Below are 17,942 nucleotides of genomic sequence, written 5' to 3' on the forward strand. Positions count from 1 at the left end.
CAGCAGAGAAACATGTATGCCCACGATTATAACAAATTTCAAAGAAAGACTACCATGTTTGGAGAAAAAGATAATCTAGAGGGCTGAACTGTAAGGTCTGAATAACTCATTGGAAAGGAATACGAGGCTGGCTGTTCTGCTGGAAATGCCTGAACTAGAGATATTAAAGTCAATGGAGGCAGCAGATGAAAACTTAAGAAGGGGTAAAACTGCCCAAGAATAGCCTTAGCGTTCTAATTTGCAAACTAAAGTAGGACTGATGGGGAATCTCAACCAATCACCTTGTTTGTGGGGTGTGATTCCCCGGGGCCCCAAATAGCCTATATTACCATCCATGTGCGCTTGTTTTCCCGTGCTTCGCGGGAACTCTGGCTTTGTAAGTTCCCCTTTTCTTACCCTTATTAAAGCTGAATATTTTATATTAAAGCTAGCCTGGTAAATTCTATCGACCTCTCGCCAACATAGGACTCCAAATTCTCAAACAATCTCCTCCTCTTTACATCCCGTGACCACAGGCTGGGGCTGGGGCTCACCTGGGAGAGCACTTGTCTTTAAAGCACAAGGCCCTGCATTCAACTTCCTGAACTACTAAAATCTGTGTGGCCTTGGCCTACATTCCTTGATCTCAGGTGAACACAATGTAATCTTTGCCCAATACAAGGTTGCATTAAATGTAAGGCAAATGGAACCTTCCATCCTCATACACTGGTGCCTAAATCTCATGCTGCCTGGCAAGGGACTTCCACTGGTGAACCGAGGTCTTCCCAGAAGGAATGCGTGAGTTTGGTGCACTAACGGGCATGTGAAAGCAAACTATCATGATCCTTTCCTAGCTGAACAAATTATTGCTTTTATTATACAATTAGTTTATTTGTCTGCTCAGTAACCTCCAGGGGAAAGCACAGGAAAGAGACTGTCACACTCGGCAGAGCCACACCTGGGGAGACTTTTCTGGAATAGGTTCGTTCTGCAGTGCTTGAAGGGCTTTCATTGCAGCATTATGTCTGGCAGCTTGTCGAGTCTTCCCTTCACCAAAGAATTCATTATTTCCTACAGTCAATTGAACATAAAAAATCTTCGGCATTGGGCAATGATACCTATAAAAAGAGAATACAAGCATTAGTTGTTGTGGAATGTTATTTTCAGGCATGTTACATTTGTTTATGCTGTGGAACATTTGTTTAAAATATTTAAAATTTGTTTAAAATGCAAAGACATGTTGCATTCTTTTATGTTGCATTTGTTTAACTCTGTGAAACTATGTTACTCTGCCTGTCTAAAACACCTGATTGGTCTTAAGAGCTGAACAGTCAATAGCAAAGCAGGAGAAAGGATAGGTAGGGCTGGCAGGCAGGAAGAATAAATAGGAGGAAAAGCAGATCGGGAAGCAAGAGAGGTTTAAGGAGTGAGAAAAGGAAGGGCCAGCCACTCAGACACACAGCCAGACATGGAATAAGAAGGAAAGAAAAGATATACAGAAACAGAGAAAGGTAAAAGCCCAGAGGTAAAACGCAGGAGGGATAATTTAAGAAAATCTGGCAAGAAACAAGTCAAGTTAAGGGCAGGTATTCATAAGAAAAAAATAAGACTATAAGACTATGTGTGATTTATTTGGGAGCTGGGTAGCAAGCCCCCAAAGAGCCCAAAGAGCCGAAGAGTAAATGAGTAAAACCACCAACTACAATTAGTGGTAGCTCAATGAGTCTATATCATAATAACTATTAAGATTATTTCACTTAAAATGTTAACAACTATGGAATGTACTCTATAGTCTCTTATTAACCTTAATACAATATTAACCACAAGAATATATTTCTGTAGTGATATTTTATTTGTATTTTAATAAATAAAGCTTGCCTGAAGTTCAGAGAATAAAACAGCCAGCCACTGGCTCTTATCTCTACCTCAGTCTGAAATGGTGATCCTGCTTCCAGCAATCTCAGAATGAGACTGTGTGTGAGAGCTGTCTCCTCCCGCCTTATATTCCTCTCTAGTGCTGAGATTAAAGGCGTGCACCACTACCTCCTGTGTGACTGCTGGGATTAAAGGTATGGGTCATTGCTACCTGGTCTGTAAGGCTGACCAGTGTGGCTGTTTTACTCGAGGATCTTCATGCAAGCTTTATTTATTAAAACACAGATGAAATTTCCCGATATATTTTTAAGGTAAAATGTGAGTCAATATATATCTATACATAATACTGTACACTGACTTCCAAAAGAAATGTAACATTAAACAAAAATGAATGGAATAAAAATTGTTCAACTGTATCATGGAAAATTTTCTAATGAAGTTTTAGTTTTGATAGATGAGAACTGAATAGTCTGCTAGTGAGAACAGACAGGCACTGCAGAAATTGGAGATGAGTGAGCGCATTTAGGTAGCGGCATGCATTACTGGGCTCGTAGTAAACAGTGGCCGTACTGGAACTATGGGGGCAGAGGGACGGCTTAGTATGATAAAAACTAATAAAGACATAATATTGACATAACAAACTAAAGAAGTTATGCTAATTCTTTTTTAAATGTTTACATTAAACTGGTCACAGCACCTGTACATATTTCAGAAGGCAGTGACATTCCATAGGTACACAATGCACAATGATAAAATTAGGGTCATGGGCATGCACCATTTCTTTGTGCTGGGAATGTTCAAAATGCTTTCTGTTTGAAATACTAACCTAACTTTTGTTACCTACTGTTATTCTGCTATACTACATAGAACATATAAATCATTCCTCCAAACCAGTGAACCCCATTAAATATCTTCTTCCCATTCTCTCTTGCCCAACACCCTTTTCAGAATCTGGTAACTACCACTCTACTCCCTACATTTCTCAAGACCAAATTACTAGCTTCCTGGTGCATGTGAGGCACACAGAGCTTTTCCCTCTACGCCTGATTTAGTTCACTTAACACAATGTCCACCAGCTCCACCCCTGTTGCTGCATATGAAACAATTGCATTCATTTTATGATTGAGCTACATTCCATTGTTATTCATACTTTCTTTAGCTATTCATCCACTGATGGATACCTGGGCTGATTCCAAATCCTGCCCCCATGAACACTGCTGTAAGCTGACTGTAGATAATCTCTTTAGAATCAGCTCCACAGAGACTGCTGGATCATGCAGCAGCTCTATTTCTAAGCTGGGTGTGTTTTGTTGGTTTTGACGTTGCTGTTTTTGAGGAATCTGTATGCTGTTTTCCATAATGAATATACTAACCTACAGTCTCAACAGAATATGAGAGTTTCCTGTTCTCCTCCTCCTTCTAGTCTGGTTTCTTACTGCAGGGTAGGTGTGTATTTCTCTGATGTGGTGCTGAGAAGTATTTAAGTTAATTCTTACATAGGAAGTTAGAGATCAGGAGTTAGACTCCCTGGTAGGCAAAAGGGAGGGAGGGAGGTCATGGCTAGGTAATAAAGGTGGCCAATTATCAGGTGGTCAGCTTCTTCCTCAACCTGAGACAAAAGCCTAGCAGCTTTTATATCCTCCCAGTGGCCCCTGGGGACAGATTGTCTCAGCAAGTTCAAGGTCTGGTCAGGACCTGTCACACAACAGTTTTAAGCCAATCAACCATCCTTTCTGTCTTCAAACTGACCAACTCTACAGCAGGGACTCTTCAAGAAGGAACTGGATTTTCCCACTTTCTGAGTTCCCCTCTGCTTTGCAGAAGGTCTTTTTCTATGTATGTCTGCATGTGTGTTTCCTTCTTCCCAATAAAGACAGACATTTCTTTTTTCTTTTGTTTTTTTTGAGACAGGGATTCTCTGTGTAGCCCTGGTTGTCCTGGAATTCACTCTGTAGACCAAGCTGGCCTCAAATTCAGAGATCCGCCTGCCTCTGCCTCCTGAGTGCTGGGATTAAAGGCGTGTGCCACCACCGCCAACTAAACACCATTTTTAACTGTTGATTCTGTCTGCAGGGCATGAGATCCCTCTGTTGATACTTGTTCTGCTTCAGATTTCTTCCTGCTTTTTAATTCTTTAGCCGACAGAGAAAATGAACACCATCAAGACCCCTAGACGACATCATCAGAAGTATCATCACAAACTATACCCATGATTGACAGCCCAGCCAGGGTGTAGTGAAGCTGAGGGAGCAGGGTGTGACTGGGAAGCTGCTACTAATTGAGGGGTAAGAGACCAAGAGAAGAAAGAGCACATCTAGGATATATTTCACATTCATTTCTTTGACTTGTTTTTCTAGCCCTGGCTGTCCTGAAACTCACTCGGTAGACTAGGCTGGCCTGGAACTCACAGAGATCCACCTGCCTCTGCCTCCCAAGGGGATTAAAGATGTGCACCATCGGCTTGGGGCTAAGGGGAAATGGGATGAGAAACGTGAGAAGGGGAGGATGGGAGGAGCTTGAGGGATTGGGATGGTTAGGATATAGGAAGGATGGATATGGGAGCAGCGAAGTATATATCCTAACTAAGGGAGCCATCTTAGGGTTGGCAAGAGACTTGACTCTAGAGGGGCTTGCAGGTGTCCAGGGAGATGTCCCCAGCTGGTACCTTGGGCAACTGAGGAGAGGGAACCTGAAATGATCCTATACTATACTGATGAATATCTTACATATCACCTTAGAACCTTCATCTGGCGATGGATCGAGATAGAGACAGAGACTCAATTTGGAGCAACGGTCTGAGCTCTTAAGGTCCAAATGAGGAGCAGAAGGAGGGAGAACATGAGCAAGGAAGTCAGGACCACGAGGGGTGCACCCACCCACTGTGACATTGGAACTGATTTATTGGGAGCCCACCAAGGCCAGCTGGACTGGGACTGAATAAGCATGGGTTGAAACTGGACTCTCTGAACATGGCGGACAATGAAGGCTGATGAGAAGCCAAGGACAATGGCTCTAGGTTTCGATCCTAATACATGAACTGGCTATGTGGGAGCTCAGCCTGTTTGGACAATCACCTTCCTGGACCTAGATACAAGTGGGAGAACCTTGGTCTTCCTGCAGGGCAGGGAATTTGTACTGCTCTTCAGTATCGAGAGGGAGGGGGAATGGAGTGGGGGGAGGAGAAGAGGAGTGGAGATAGGGGGAGGGGAGTGGGGGGAGGGGGCAATATGTGGGAGGAGGGGGAGGGAAATGGGAAACGGGGACAGGTGGAAATTTTAATTAAAAAAGAATAAAAAATAAAAAAATAAAAAAAAAAGAAAATGAGTAAAACATGTTGGGTTGTGGAGGGAAGGGACGGCAGATTAGGCATGAATTAATGAAGAATTGGGGGAAATGAATATAATCAGAATATATGTATAAAATTTTCAAATAATTAATAAAGATATTTGAAATTCAAAAAAAAAAGATGTGCACCATCACCACCAGCTTAGAAGAAATTTTAAAAATTAGGGTAGATGATAAAATCTATCAACTCAGCAATTACTTATGAAATGTCTTTTATGAAAGGATACTGTAAAAACAAACACAGTAGAGAAGACAAACAGACATACATGTAGACTACTTAGTGTGTTAAAAATTACCTGTAAAAAGTAGGGACGGGTTCAGAAGTGTCAGGCAGTAGTCTATATAAGGTGGCTAGGAAGGCTTCACTGAGAAAAGGACAGTTTTGTAAAGACCTGAAAAAAGGGAGGAACCAAACCATGCAGGAATAGGGGACAGTGCATCTGAGGTACACAGAAGACCAGATCCTGAGGCCGGGAGACACGCTCGAGTAACTAAGGAGACCTATGTGGCTAGAGCTGCAGAGGTACAGAAGGAAAGTCAAGGACAAGAGACAACCCGATTCTGCAGGCCTTCCTTAAAGTCAGTTTAAAGATTCCTCTTCTATCCTAAGAGAAATAGACAGCCATTGTGAGCAGATAAGGGACATCATCTAAATCACATCTTTGAAGATCATCTCCTATGTTGAGGGCAGACTGAAGGGGAAGGGCAGCAGAAGCAAGGGGGCTCCAACATCCCAGCTATGAGATCAGCCTCAGGAAAGGACAGACAGTGCCTTAACTTGGGTATCATAGTAGAAGAAACAAGAAGTCCCTGAATTCTATATGAGTTTCTAAAATAAAGATGGGATTATCTAAGGGCTGCCTCTGAAATCTAAGACCTGGTCAGTCGCCCTAGAGCTCTAGAAGAATACTAAACACTGCAAAGGGACCTGCAGCTCTGCTTCGCAAAGTGAAGCTGTTAGGAAGATCAGACCTCCAGCAGATATGTCAGGCAGGCAATCATATTGATGAGCCTGGACTCTAAGGAAAAGTTCTAAGGTGAAGATAAAATTTGGAAATATTCAACATAAATGGCATTCAAACATCAAGAAAAATAAGGACCCTGTGAGATTCAGAGCTAACAGAAAGACCAATAAGCACAGGTTGATAACGTGGAAAAGTTGTGTTAAAGAACAAGAGACTGATGACACCCTCAGTAACAGACAAAGTAAAATTAAAACTAAATGATATGATCACTAAATTGAATGACTCAGCACTGTGAACAGGATCAATTTTGATGGAATAATGGATTTGTAATTGTAATGCTAAAAATTATTTTAAAAGATTATCAAAGTGCTGGAAAATATTTCCAAACCAAAGTCCAACTGAAGTCCTGCTTTTGCTTCCTGCCATGCTACAGGTTGAACCCAAGGGTCTGCACATGGTAGACAAGGACTGTACCACTGAGTTATAACCCCAACTTGAAGTCACAACATAGTCTAAAGGATTATTAAATACCAAGTTGTTGTAATATCTGCGGCGGGGCTACGTTCCTGGCACCTGGCCGCCCGCACGGCTAGCTTTATACGAAATAATTACACGGAAACTGTATTCATTTAATCACTGCCTGGCCCATTAGTTCCAGCCTCTTATTGGCTAGCTCTTACATATTGATCTAACCCATTTCTAATATTCTGTGTAGCACCACCAGCTGGCTTACCAGGAAAGATCTTAACCTGCGTCTGTCGGGAGTGGGAGAATCATGGCGACTCTCTGACTCGGCTTCTTTCTCCCAGCATTCTGTCTGTTTACTCCACCCACCTAAGGGCTGGCCTATAAATGGGCCAAGGCAGTTTCTTTAATAAATGAAAGTAACTCCTCCATCATTTCCCCTTTTTTTGTTTAAACAAAAAAGAAAGGCTTTAACTTTAACGTGGTAAAATTACATATAACAAAATGGTTATCAAGCAAGAATTACAGCTACAATATTTATATCTATTTTATCTCTTATCATAACTAAGGAAAACTATAACTATCTATCCATTCTTCAACTCCATCAAAGACTCCAGAAGGATATAATATTACCTAAGTAAACAAGAGATCCAAAACTCTAGAAATGACAGAGACATCTCACTGCCTGGACAGTCACCCAAAGTTCTTTTGTACCATTGGGGCATCCATCTTCAGCCTTCAGGCCCATAGTATCCAGCAGACATTTTCATCAAGCAGGAAATTCCAAAGACAGTTTAGTCACTTTTTGCTGTGTCCTGCAGAATGTCTTGCAGACTCTTTCATGAGTCAGGAACCCCAAAAATCCATCTCACCTTTAGGCAAGTTCAGCAGTCCTTTTTCTGCGGGTTCTCTGTGTCCAGTTTATGCATCAGTCCAGGCAAGAGTAGTTTCTTGCCCAAATGGCTAACCAACTCCATAAGAAGCCTCTTCGATGCCCATCTTCTTCTTGAAGTAGATTGGTGCTGCCAGGAGCAGACGTACCTCACTATAACAGTCCTAAGTTATTAAAACATTTAAATGCCATATTCTGTAGTCTTTGAAAAATATGAAGAATGCCTATCTAACTGAAATATATCTCTATATATCTAGAAAATCTAACTAACATGACTATAAATTTGACTATTATTGATGATTATCCATTAGCAACCTATATTTCCTAATTATACATTACATTTTTAAATGAACTACACAATCACAATACCTTAATCAAGATCAGAAATACATATACATATAACAAAATTGACCTTAAAATCCATACCAATGCAAATGATTCATATCTATATCATATCCCCCTTTAAATGTAAAAGAACATTTATAAACCATATTTGGGAACATGGGCGCAGTTTTTCTCTCCAAACTGCTTCCTGCTGAATGGGGGCGCTGTATTCAGATCTTTCATGGTGTAACCTGTGTGTCAGGGTCATCTCAGTCAGCAGTTGAATGAAGTAATTTTCTGAAGGTGTTCACAGCAACCTTTCAGGAGGGCGTGGTCTATCATACCATATTGGGATAGACGCAATCCACAGAGTCTCATCCTATGTGAAAACAAAAGAAGACCCTCTCCAAAGCATCATATCCTTAGACCCAAATTCTGAAATCATAATACCCTTATATCCATTCTGGTTTAGCTTGGCAGCCCATATAATGAAATTTCTCTCTGCACTTAGCTCCTTCACAGTCAAAAATTTTAAAGAAAACACAATAATACAAAGTATCCAGACTCTCTGTGAATTTTCCATTTTTACGTGGCATATTTTCTTTATTTCTTTTAATCTATAACTATCTGTACTGTCTCTTAAAGACTTTACCCTTTTTTTAAGACATTAACTTTATTATTTATATATATATTTTTCTCTCTCAAGCCTACGTACACTCATCCAACACTGTGGTCTTTTATGTCTGAATCTGTTTTATTGTGAATCTGTAATTTTTTTTTTTACTATCCAAGAGCATTTCTTAAAATGTTAAGCACTTCTTAAAAACTTAAGTTGCACCATATACGGATAATATGGTCCTGCCCAGTGGAAACCTTAACTGTGCTGTTATTATGGTAATTACGGTAGTTCCTGCCTGAGACCAGCACAGTTCAGCATGGTGGAGCTGAGCCGCTCCTGCCTCAGAGCCATTTGGTGCCCCTGAGCCACACGCAGTTCCAGACACACAGCAGTCCACATTGCCATCAAGCAAGCCATAGCACTTTACTCCAAATGCTCCATTCAAAAGCTCTGTCTCCAGCAGGAGCCAGACAGATTACGATGGCGGCACAGCCCAGAAAGCCGGCATTTTAAAACAGCCAGTTTTTTCCTGCTGCTGAGTCAGGACAATTTCTTTGCCGCACGCAACCCACAAACAGCAAAAATCTGTCTTAAATTCTCTCTCTGTGTCCCTTTTAAGCCCTCTCAGGTTTTACGTGGCGTTCATTACCACGCTGGGCGCCACTCTGTTGTAATATGAGCGGCAGGGCTGCTTCCCACAGCCACCCGGCTAGCTTTACCCGAAATAATTACACGGAAACTGTATTCATTTAATCACTGCCTGGCCCATTAGTTCCAGCCTCTTATTGGCTAGCTCTTACATATTGATCTAACCCATTTCTAATATTCTGTGTAGCACCACCAGCTGGCTTACCAGGAAAGATCTTAACCTGCATCTGTCGGGAGTGGGAGAATCATGGCGACTCACTAACTCGGCTTCTTTCTCCCAGCATTCTGTCTGTTTACTCCACCCACCTAAGGGCTGACCTATAAATGGGCCAAGGCAGTTTCTTTATTAAATGAAAGTAACTCCTCCATCACCAAGTGGTGGTATTCTTCAGACTGTCTTGAATAAAACTGGAGAGAGTCCACAACGTTAAGGTTTACTGGGCATACGGGACTAAATCAATTAAGGTTTACTGAAAGTCATGATCAGTAACGAAGATGCAGATTAGTAAGGCAATAACTGAGACGTGTGGGTGGATAAACACCCGGAAAGGATGCATGCAAAGGTACCTGGAGAGAGCCTAAGGCTGGACTCTGATTAATGCCTGTGATCAAAGTGCAGGGGAAACAATAGATGGCAGAGGACAGGATAAAAGAGGGTCAGAGCCAGAGAAGAATTACAATACAATGTCAGGGACACAGACAATCAACAGTGTCTAAGGGACTGCAGAAATCTAGAGCACGGCAGCAGAAAAAGTCACTGTTTTAAACTCTAAACATCTATTCTTATGGCTCACAGTTTTCTATTACGTATATTTTTAAAATAAGGTATTATAAATGAATATAAGTATCCTTATTTTTAAATTATTAAACATAAAAAGTTAAAGAAAAAACAATGATAGTAAATTACTATTTTTAACATTCAAAGACTAAAAAGAATTGAAAAATTCAATCTTTCGTCCTTTGATTACAATAACTAAACAGGATACTGAAAGCACAGTTCTCTCCAGCTTACTACTCATCTCTTTCATCCAAAGATTCCAACAGACTACACGAATGATGCACATACACCATCTTCACTGTCACCTCCATGGAACTGCACAGAGTTAAGATTCCAACAGACTACACGAATGATGCACACACACCATCTTCACTGTCACCTCCATGGAATTGCACAGATCAAAGATTCCAACAGACTACACGAATGATGCACACACACCATCTTCACTGTCACCTCCATGGAACTGCACAGAGTTAAGATTCCAACAGACTACACGAATGATGCACACACACCATCTTTACTGTCATTCATCCACCTCCATGGAACTGCACAGAGTTAATTTGGTTCTTTAAAACTTCAAGATACAGCACCTGAAACCCTAAATCAACTCCTGAACTGATCTTACATGGTAAACTTTCCCCGTAGAGCAAAAGCTTACAATTAATTATAAACTCCTAAAAACAGAGGACCACAACTGGAATGCTAAGACCTTTAACTACAGTAGAGGGAGTGGGCGCCACGACAATCACTAAGGTCTGCTGACAATTACAAAACTCATTTTGGTTTGCCACAGAGACAAACAAAATTTCTGTTCATTATAACTTTACTGGAATATGATGTCATAACACATAACCATACTGAAACAATCTGCTGATTTTTCTGACCAAAATATTAATTGCACACTAAAGATCCCTTGGGGCCTCTTCCTTTGGGCCATCAAATGTGGCTTTATGTATGTGTATAGGCATGCATTTTGATACATATGTATATATAAACCATACCATATAAATATCAGAGGGAAAATTAAGTATATTGCATTTTTTACATAAAAAGTAAAATATTCTAGTAGTAACAACAGGAAATACCAAGACCTGATGCCTGACTTGTTTCATTCCAGTTCCCTTCATCCTCTGGCTTAACAACGATTCTTAGTAATATACCCCACATGGTTTGAATATCTTACACATCACATCGCCTCAGAGCACCATGACAATTAAGATTAGCCAGAGCACTCTGATTAATGGCATCCAGACTGCACTACAAGAGAGATGACAAAGAATGCTTCATCAGACAGAATCCTCTGTGTAGAGGTCCTTGCCTCTAAGGACTTTTTTCCTTTGGTAAAGAAACACTCAAAGCTTATTAACTTTCAAAGGTGGTATGGTCTACTTAATGACATTCCTTCTCCTGTTTGTATTTTTTTCAAACAGTAAGCTCAATTTTGATAATGAACATTCAATATATGATGCATTTATTTCAACAAATTAGAATATATATAACTAAGCAGGAAGAAGTCTGTGCTTAAAGCTTAGATTCCCACACTGTTGACTACTGTTAAGATATGAACCATGAAACCCCACTGTGCAAGAATTAAATGGGCTCTTCCCACCCACAGCCTCCACAGTGTGGCTCAGCTTTTTTCATCAGAACCATTTCCTGTCCTAATTAAAATCTACACACCATGGGCTGGGGAGATGGCTCAGTGGTTAAGAGCACTGGCTGTTCTTCTAGAGGACTGGGGTTCAATTCCCAGCATGCACAGGGCAGCTCACAACTGTTGGCAACTCCAGTTACAGGGCATTTAAAACCCTCATACAGACATGCACGCAGACAAAAACAACAAAGACACATGAAATAAAAATAAAAAATTAAAAAACAGTTTTTAAAAAAATCTATATTCCAATCCTGGTCTTCTAAAGCAGTCTCTGAAGTAGAAGTCCCTGAGTTGTCTTGATGACTTCGTCCACTGTCTCGAAGCCAATGTTCTAGGTTATCCTTGCACAAAACAGTCTTGGCCAGCATGCAACTGCATCAAATGAGGGAATATAACCATTTCTTACTACACACATCCTGTGGATCTGTTTAATCCTTACAATAGCCAGCATCACAGGAAAGGTCCTGAAGCTCACTTTGAGAGGTAACAACTTTCCCCAATAGAGTTGTTGAGAGTCAAATTCAAGTCTAATTTTAGAGTTTCAAGAAAATCTTGAAGAATTCCTTAAGGCAAACAAGATGGTCCAGTGGGTAAAGGTGCTTGCGACCAAGCCTGAAGACTTAGCTCATTCCATAGCACTTGAATGCTGAGAGGGGAAAAAACTTCTGATTCACGTGTGTTATAGCATGAGCTCCTGTCACACCCACACACATGCACAACAAACAAACAGATAATAAAGAAACAGAGTGCCTAAAACTCTGCCTTATTATCTTCTAGCTCTGGCCATTTTTGTCTAATTCAACCATCTCCTTAGTGGCCAGAAAAACTAATGCAAGGGTTCTAAATGAACCAACACCAAGAGATGCAGTCACAAATAGCATTCCAGAGTGACTTCTGGAGCTTCCACAGCATGAACTTCAAACAGACAATCAAACGGTGCAACATGAAAATAATGGCAGTAAGAGCCACACTGTTGAACAACCTAGACTGTACAAAAGCCACTTACAAGGCTTCTTTTCCATGCCTCATTGCTCCCTACTTGGTGTGTAAGTGGTGGGGTGTGGGGGGATAAACACAAAACACTGTAAATTAAAAAGCTTCCTTTTCCTTAGATACACAAGAAGTCTTCAGATGTGCCCTATCTGTAAGACACATGAGGCAACACAACAATCAAAAAAGGATACCTGAGTCCTGTCAATTAATACTTTACATCCTAAAACAGTTTTAAGCAAAGGCAAACCACCTTCACATGTGTTACTATAGCAATCTTCTGCACCATATAATCTTGCTGTCCTCCCTAACGTGACTTCATTCAAAGCCTTCTTTCTCAACTCCTTTATGCTATCTTTCTAAACAACAAAAACCCCATCTGTCCTCCCTACTTTATTTTCCAGGATCTCACGTTGCTAGATATCATTTTTACAAGGTGAGAAAGATACATTCCAAACAACATTAGGACTTAAAAATTGAAAAATAATTACCTCATTTCATTTGACAATGTTACTCATAAATTTCAATACAGCTTAGGCATTCCTATCTTCTCTACAGGTTTATGTCCAAAGCACATTAAAGTGTTATCTTCTGATCTGACTGGGAGAGGCTTGGGTTCTGTTTATTTATAATTCAGACTGAAAACAGAATGTGACTTAGCCCAGAATTCTATCTCAGTTTACTACTTATCTGTAAAATATTTGCAGAACCCATGATTTAAAAATTCTAAAGGCCAAAACTCAGAATTCAAATGACATTTGATTATTTTACTCTTTGAACACTTCTGGCAGCTTTAACCCAAATTCTCTCCCTTGGAACAGAAAAATAACAAGTCTTATCACAAGGCTGTAAAGTAGTCTTGGCACAGTTTCAAACTTGCATATATATAAAATGTCTAGATAGTTCTTTCTTGACATCTATAAAATTTGAAAATATGTCTTTTATGGGGTCTGAGTTTTAATTTTTAAGGAATTCAAATATTAAGACTGATTTGAAAAGATCCACAAGCAAGCCGAAGTTTTAAAAGAGGCATGAGGACACTGCTCCTGTTCTGTCTGTGGGACTCCCCTAGTTATGTCTGGGTGCCTAGGAGCAAGCACAAAGGACTTGGAAGGAATTCTGGGACAGTGTGTTTCAAAGCGGTGAATTAAATGGCACAGCAACAATCACAGGTTCAAGTCTTTGGCTGCACTGAAGGTAAATGGAAATCTGAGAGTGTAGGATATGAGACCGAGAAGACAGCAGTCAACCTGTGCCACAGCAATGCCTCCACAGAGAGGACTGTGCAGGGCAAAGGATGCTCCTCTCAGAGGCCTACTGCTCTGCACACACCACTGGCACCCTCCCTAAACCACATCTACATAAACCATCAGGACCACAAAAGGAGACACTAACATTTGGGTCATCCATGTGCTCACAAACTCAGTTCATTTGGAGATGAAGAGAACAGGGAACAGAGATGGTAACTAACCTCCCCAGGACCACTTAATGTGAGCTGGCATCTGGGTCCAGCCAGTCTCACTGGGAGTGATGTCCAACCTCTGAACTAACTGCGCAAGCATGAGCCGTAAACTTTGAAGCCATGCTACATGTGAATATAAAGACCACCAAGTCTAGATAGACTTAGGAGATCTGGCAGACTCAAAATATCTCTCTGAGCTAATGTCACGTGAAAGACACCAGTTATCAAAGGGGAACATTCTGTGTTGAAAGCTGACTGAGAAGTTCCCCCACCTCCCAGTTTCTCCTCATCTCTCTTAGTCCACCTCTCTGAAATCTGAGCTTATAAACTGTAACTTGCCCCTTCCCACAGTTCAGTTGTAGTGGCCTCGATTTCCAAAGAACACTAATAGCAGTGAGCAGAGGACATTCCTGACTTGTTCCTCACTAACTGGGATACAGCTGCTGTATCTCTAGTAAGTACAACATTGGCTACTGGGCTAGATGAAAGGGGAAGGAGGATGAAGAGAAAGAAAGTAAGAATTTGAACAACTATACATCTATAGGGTATATATTTTACAATATCAAGAAAGTACCCAGTCATTTACAGAGTCAAGAACAGAATATAAAGGAAAAGCCCCGTGTGTAGCATCTGTGTGGACAGTACTGACTTCATCTGACCTCTCAGCAGAGTCAGCTTTACTGCCCACTGCCTAGTAACCAAACAACTTTGCATGCCTAGAAGAAACCAAAGCATTGTGGTTCTGTTTACTGATACCGATACTGTAGGCAGGACTTTCCACTAACACCCATAAGTAACAGTCACCTAAAGTCACATCTCTTGCCTTCTACACTAGCACTGCAGAATCAGCTGCCATAGTAATTTTCAGTGCCTTAAAACAATCTGTTCTGTGTTTTACAAAGACTCAGTAAAACTTCTTGGAAAAACCATCTAGGCGAACTGCTTTTCTATAGGATAGTGGGGGATACTAAGTGATTACCTGTCCACTTAGTTTTCTAGAAATTTGACACAAATCCAAATCTTTATCTTCTTCCAAGGTAGGTCTGGTAAATTTCTCTCTCTCTCTACAAAACCACCCGTTCATCCAGGTTCTAAGATTATTTTTACCATGAATTAATGTAGTCCTAAAGTTCTTGAGAACTTTACTTCTTTACAGATGAAGTGTCCATATGCCACTAGCAACCCATATTCTGCCTATACATACTTAAAATCAGTATTTGTTCCCCTTATTAGATTACATATTTACACACTGTAATAGGTCTTAGTAAAAATAAAATGTATTTCAAGGATCTTTCCCATCTTTTTTATGTAGTCATCTTTTATTTCCACACTTCTTTTCTATTCTTGTTTGTTACTCCTTTTTTAAGTTCTTGTGCTGGGCACTCGATTTTTATGGTATCATTTCCAACATAAACGTAAGACTCATGAATTTGTCTTCCCATATGCTTTCTATTGTTCAAACTACAGTGTGCTCAAGAGGAAATACACTACAGTGTTCTCTAAGTGTCTGGCGGGGGAGCCTTGTAGAGACTCACCAGGTATCTAGGAGACCCTGGGGAACCTTGTAGAGACTCACCAGGTATCTAGGAGACCCTGGGGAACCTTGTAGAGACTCACCAGGTATCTAGGAGACCCTGGGGAGCCTTGTAGAGACTCACCAGGTATCTAGGAGACCCTGGGGAACCTTGTAGAGACTCACCAGGTATCTAGGAGACCCTGGGGAGCCTTGTAGAGACTCACCAGGTATCTAGGAGACCCTGGGGAGCCTTGTAGAGACTCACCAGGTATCTAGGAGACACCCTGGGGAGTCTTGCAGAGACTCACCAGGTATCTAAGAGACCCTGGGGAGCCTTGTAGAGACTCACCAGTTATCTAGGACACCCTGGGGAGCCTTGTAGAGACTCACCAGGTATCTAGGACACCCTGGGGAGCCTTGGGAAGCATCTGTGCTCTTTCTGAGTCACCTGTTTAATCTACTAGAGCTCTCAGTTTGAGTATAATAAAAATTACTGCACATTTTAGGAAACATAATTGAAAAATGTTTCTCAAATACCTTATAAACTGGAAAATAAATACTGTTAGAGAAAAGCTTTTGAGATTTAGAGTTGGATAAACTGGATTCCTCTACTACATGGATGACCCAGGGAAAGGAGCCTTAGGCCAAGACTAATCAGGAGTAAGATTGACTTTGATTGCGTTGCTTTCCCAATTTTATGCAAGTGATAATCTAGGTGGAAATCACTTCAGTTTTCGTGTAATAGCATAGCATAGGTGTATATGCAGAAATAAATGTACATCTACTGTGTACCTTAAAATCTTTTATAAAATAGTTTAAAGAAATATAATCTTAAGTTTTTACCATATATTTACTAAATATGACCTGCTCAAAAATCTAACAGATACCTATGAGTAAGAAATATACCAAGATACGGCTCGTGAGTATAAGTAACAAAACACTTATGAAACTATTTCTAGAAAAATAGCTTAAATGCTTCTGTTTCCCCACAATGTTAACCTCATAAATATTTGTTTTGAGTTTTAAAATTTTCATGTGAGGGAAGTATAAAAATATAATCAGATTATATTTTAAAGGGTTTTTTTTTTTAATTTTCTCATGGATAAATTGCCTCAGTGACGGCTAGAATACAGGAAGAAAGTCGAGTGTCGCCTCTAAAGCTTACATGAGCTCCAGAAACTGCTTTGTTACAATGTCCAACCCAGACATCTCCTCCAGTGTTTTTGCTGATCAAAATTTACTATCAACTTTGGATGTTTGCCCATGGCAAATACTCCCCAAAGAAACACAGAGACATTACATCAGCGGTGTAACAACAAGATCAATGTGCGTTGATGGCGAGCCGAATGGTAATTAGACTTCCTGCACACTCGCAGTATTTTGTCTCTTTCATTGAAATCTAAGTGAATCTAAGTTGTACATCTGCATATAGTTTAATGATAACAATAACTTGTAAGTTAATAGCTATTCATTGGAATATAAAAAATTTACTTGGCATTTTCCCAGCTAATTGTTTTTACAGCTTGAATTCACTTTTGCATTAGCTGCATTCATAAAAAGTTAACATGAAGCAAATATTTTCATACTAAATTCCATTTTCCCACTGTTGCCCAATATTTAATCTTGAGCTATATTTCTGTAAGAAAATGTTAGCTCTAACACATTATAAAAGTTATAATTAAAATGCATATGCCCAGGAACAGGTATATTTAATCAACTGTTTTATAAAACACATTTTATCTTCTCATCTGCAATAAAATTAGCCCAATGGGTAATTACTTTTCTTCATATTCTCACAAGCATTAGAAGTAAATGGAGGCTTTAATAGCAACTGTAGGGATTTTAACGTGGCTTTTGAGAGCCAGGCCCGGTAACGCATGCCTTTAATCCCAGCTGGAGAGGTAGAGGTGGTGGTGGGGGCATCTCTGAGTTCAGGCCAGCCAGGTATATATATATATAAAATTTTGTCTCAAAAACCAAACAGAAAAACTAAATATAGAAGTACAATTTACAATGTATTAGCTGGAATTGCATCCCAGAGGTCAGCTGTCAGATTTTAGCAATGCAAAGATTGTCAGATCAACGACAGTAATCACCCTCAGAGCTTCCAAATTTCTATGGCTGCTGGTTTATGGCTTTTTACTGCCATCCATACTAGTTTACTGAAATCAAACATCGCCTTCAGGGTACATTTTCTTGGTGTGGGAGATGCTGCCTGGGATGATCAGGCCTCACAGGATACTCCAGTCAGGACTTGATCATAATTCTAAATTTTCTTTAGGTCCCCATAAGATTAACAGCACCCCCAACCAGCTGGAAGTAGCCTGGAATACTATGCTCACATTCCCAAAAAATGGACTATGGCTATTTTCCTTTGTTTGAAAAAGAAAAAAAGAGGGGGAAGTGGTACGGGAGAATTGTCTGTATTCT

General features: G+C 40.3%; 1 protein-coding gene across 5 annotated transcripts in view; it reads right to left on the reverse strand.

Annotated features, from left to right (window-relative positions):
* Window positions 1-17,942, reverse strand: part of Stau2 (staufen double-stranded RNA binding protein 2) — a 311,167-nt gene that overhangs the window by 197,634 nt on the left and 95,591 nt on the right. For all 5 annotated transcript variants that reach the window (XM_057790251.1, XM_057790250.1, XM_057790249.1 and 2 more), the window contains one exon: window positions 938-1,097. In XM_057790251.1, coding sequence (XP_057646234.1) covers window positions 938-1,097 — 160 coding nt within the window. The remainder of the gene's footprint in view (window positions 1-937; window positions 1,098-17,942) is intronic.

This window comes from Chionomys nivalis, chromosome 16 (genome assembly GCF_950005125.1).
Source record: "Chionomys nivalis chromosome 16, mChiNiv1.1, whole genome shotgun sequence".
NCBI classification, from domain to species: Eukaryota; Metazoa; Chordata; class Mammalia; order Rodentia; family Cricetidae; genus Chionomys; species Chionomys nivalis.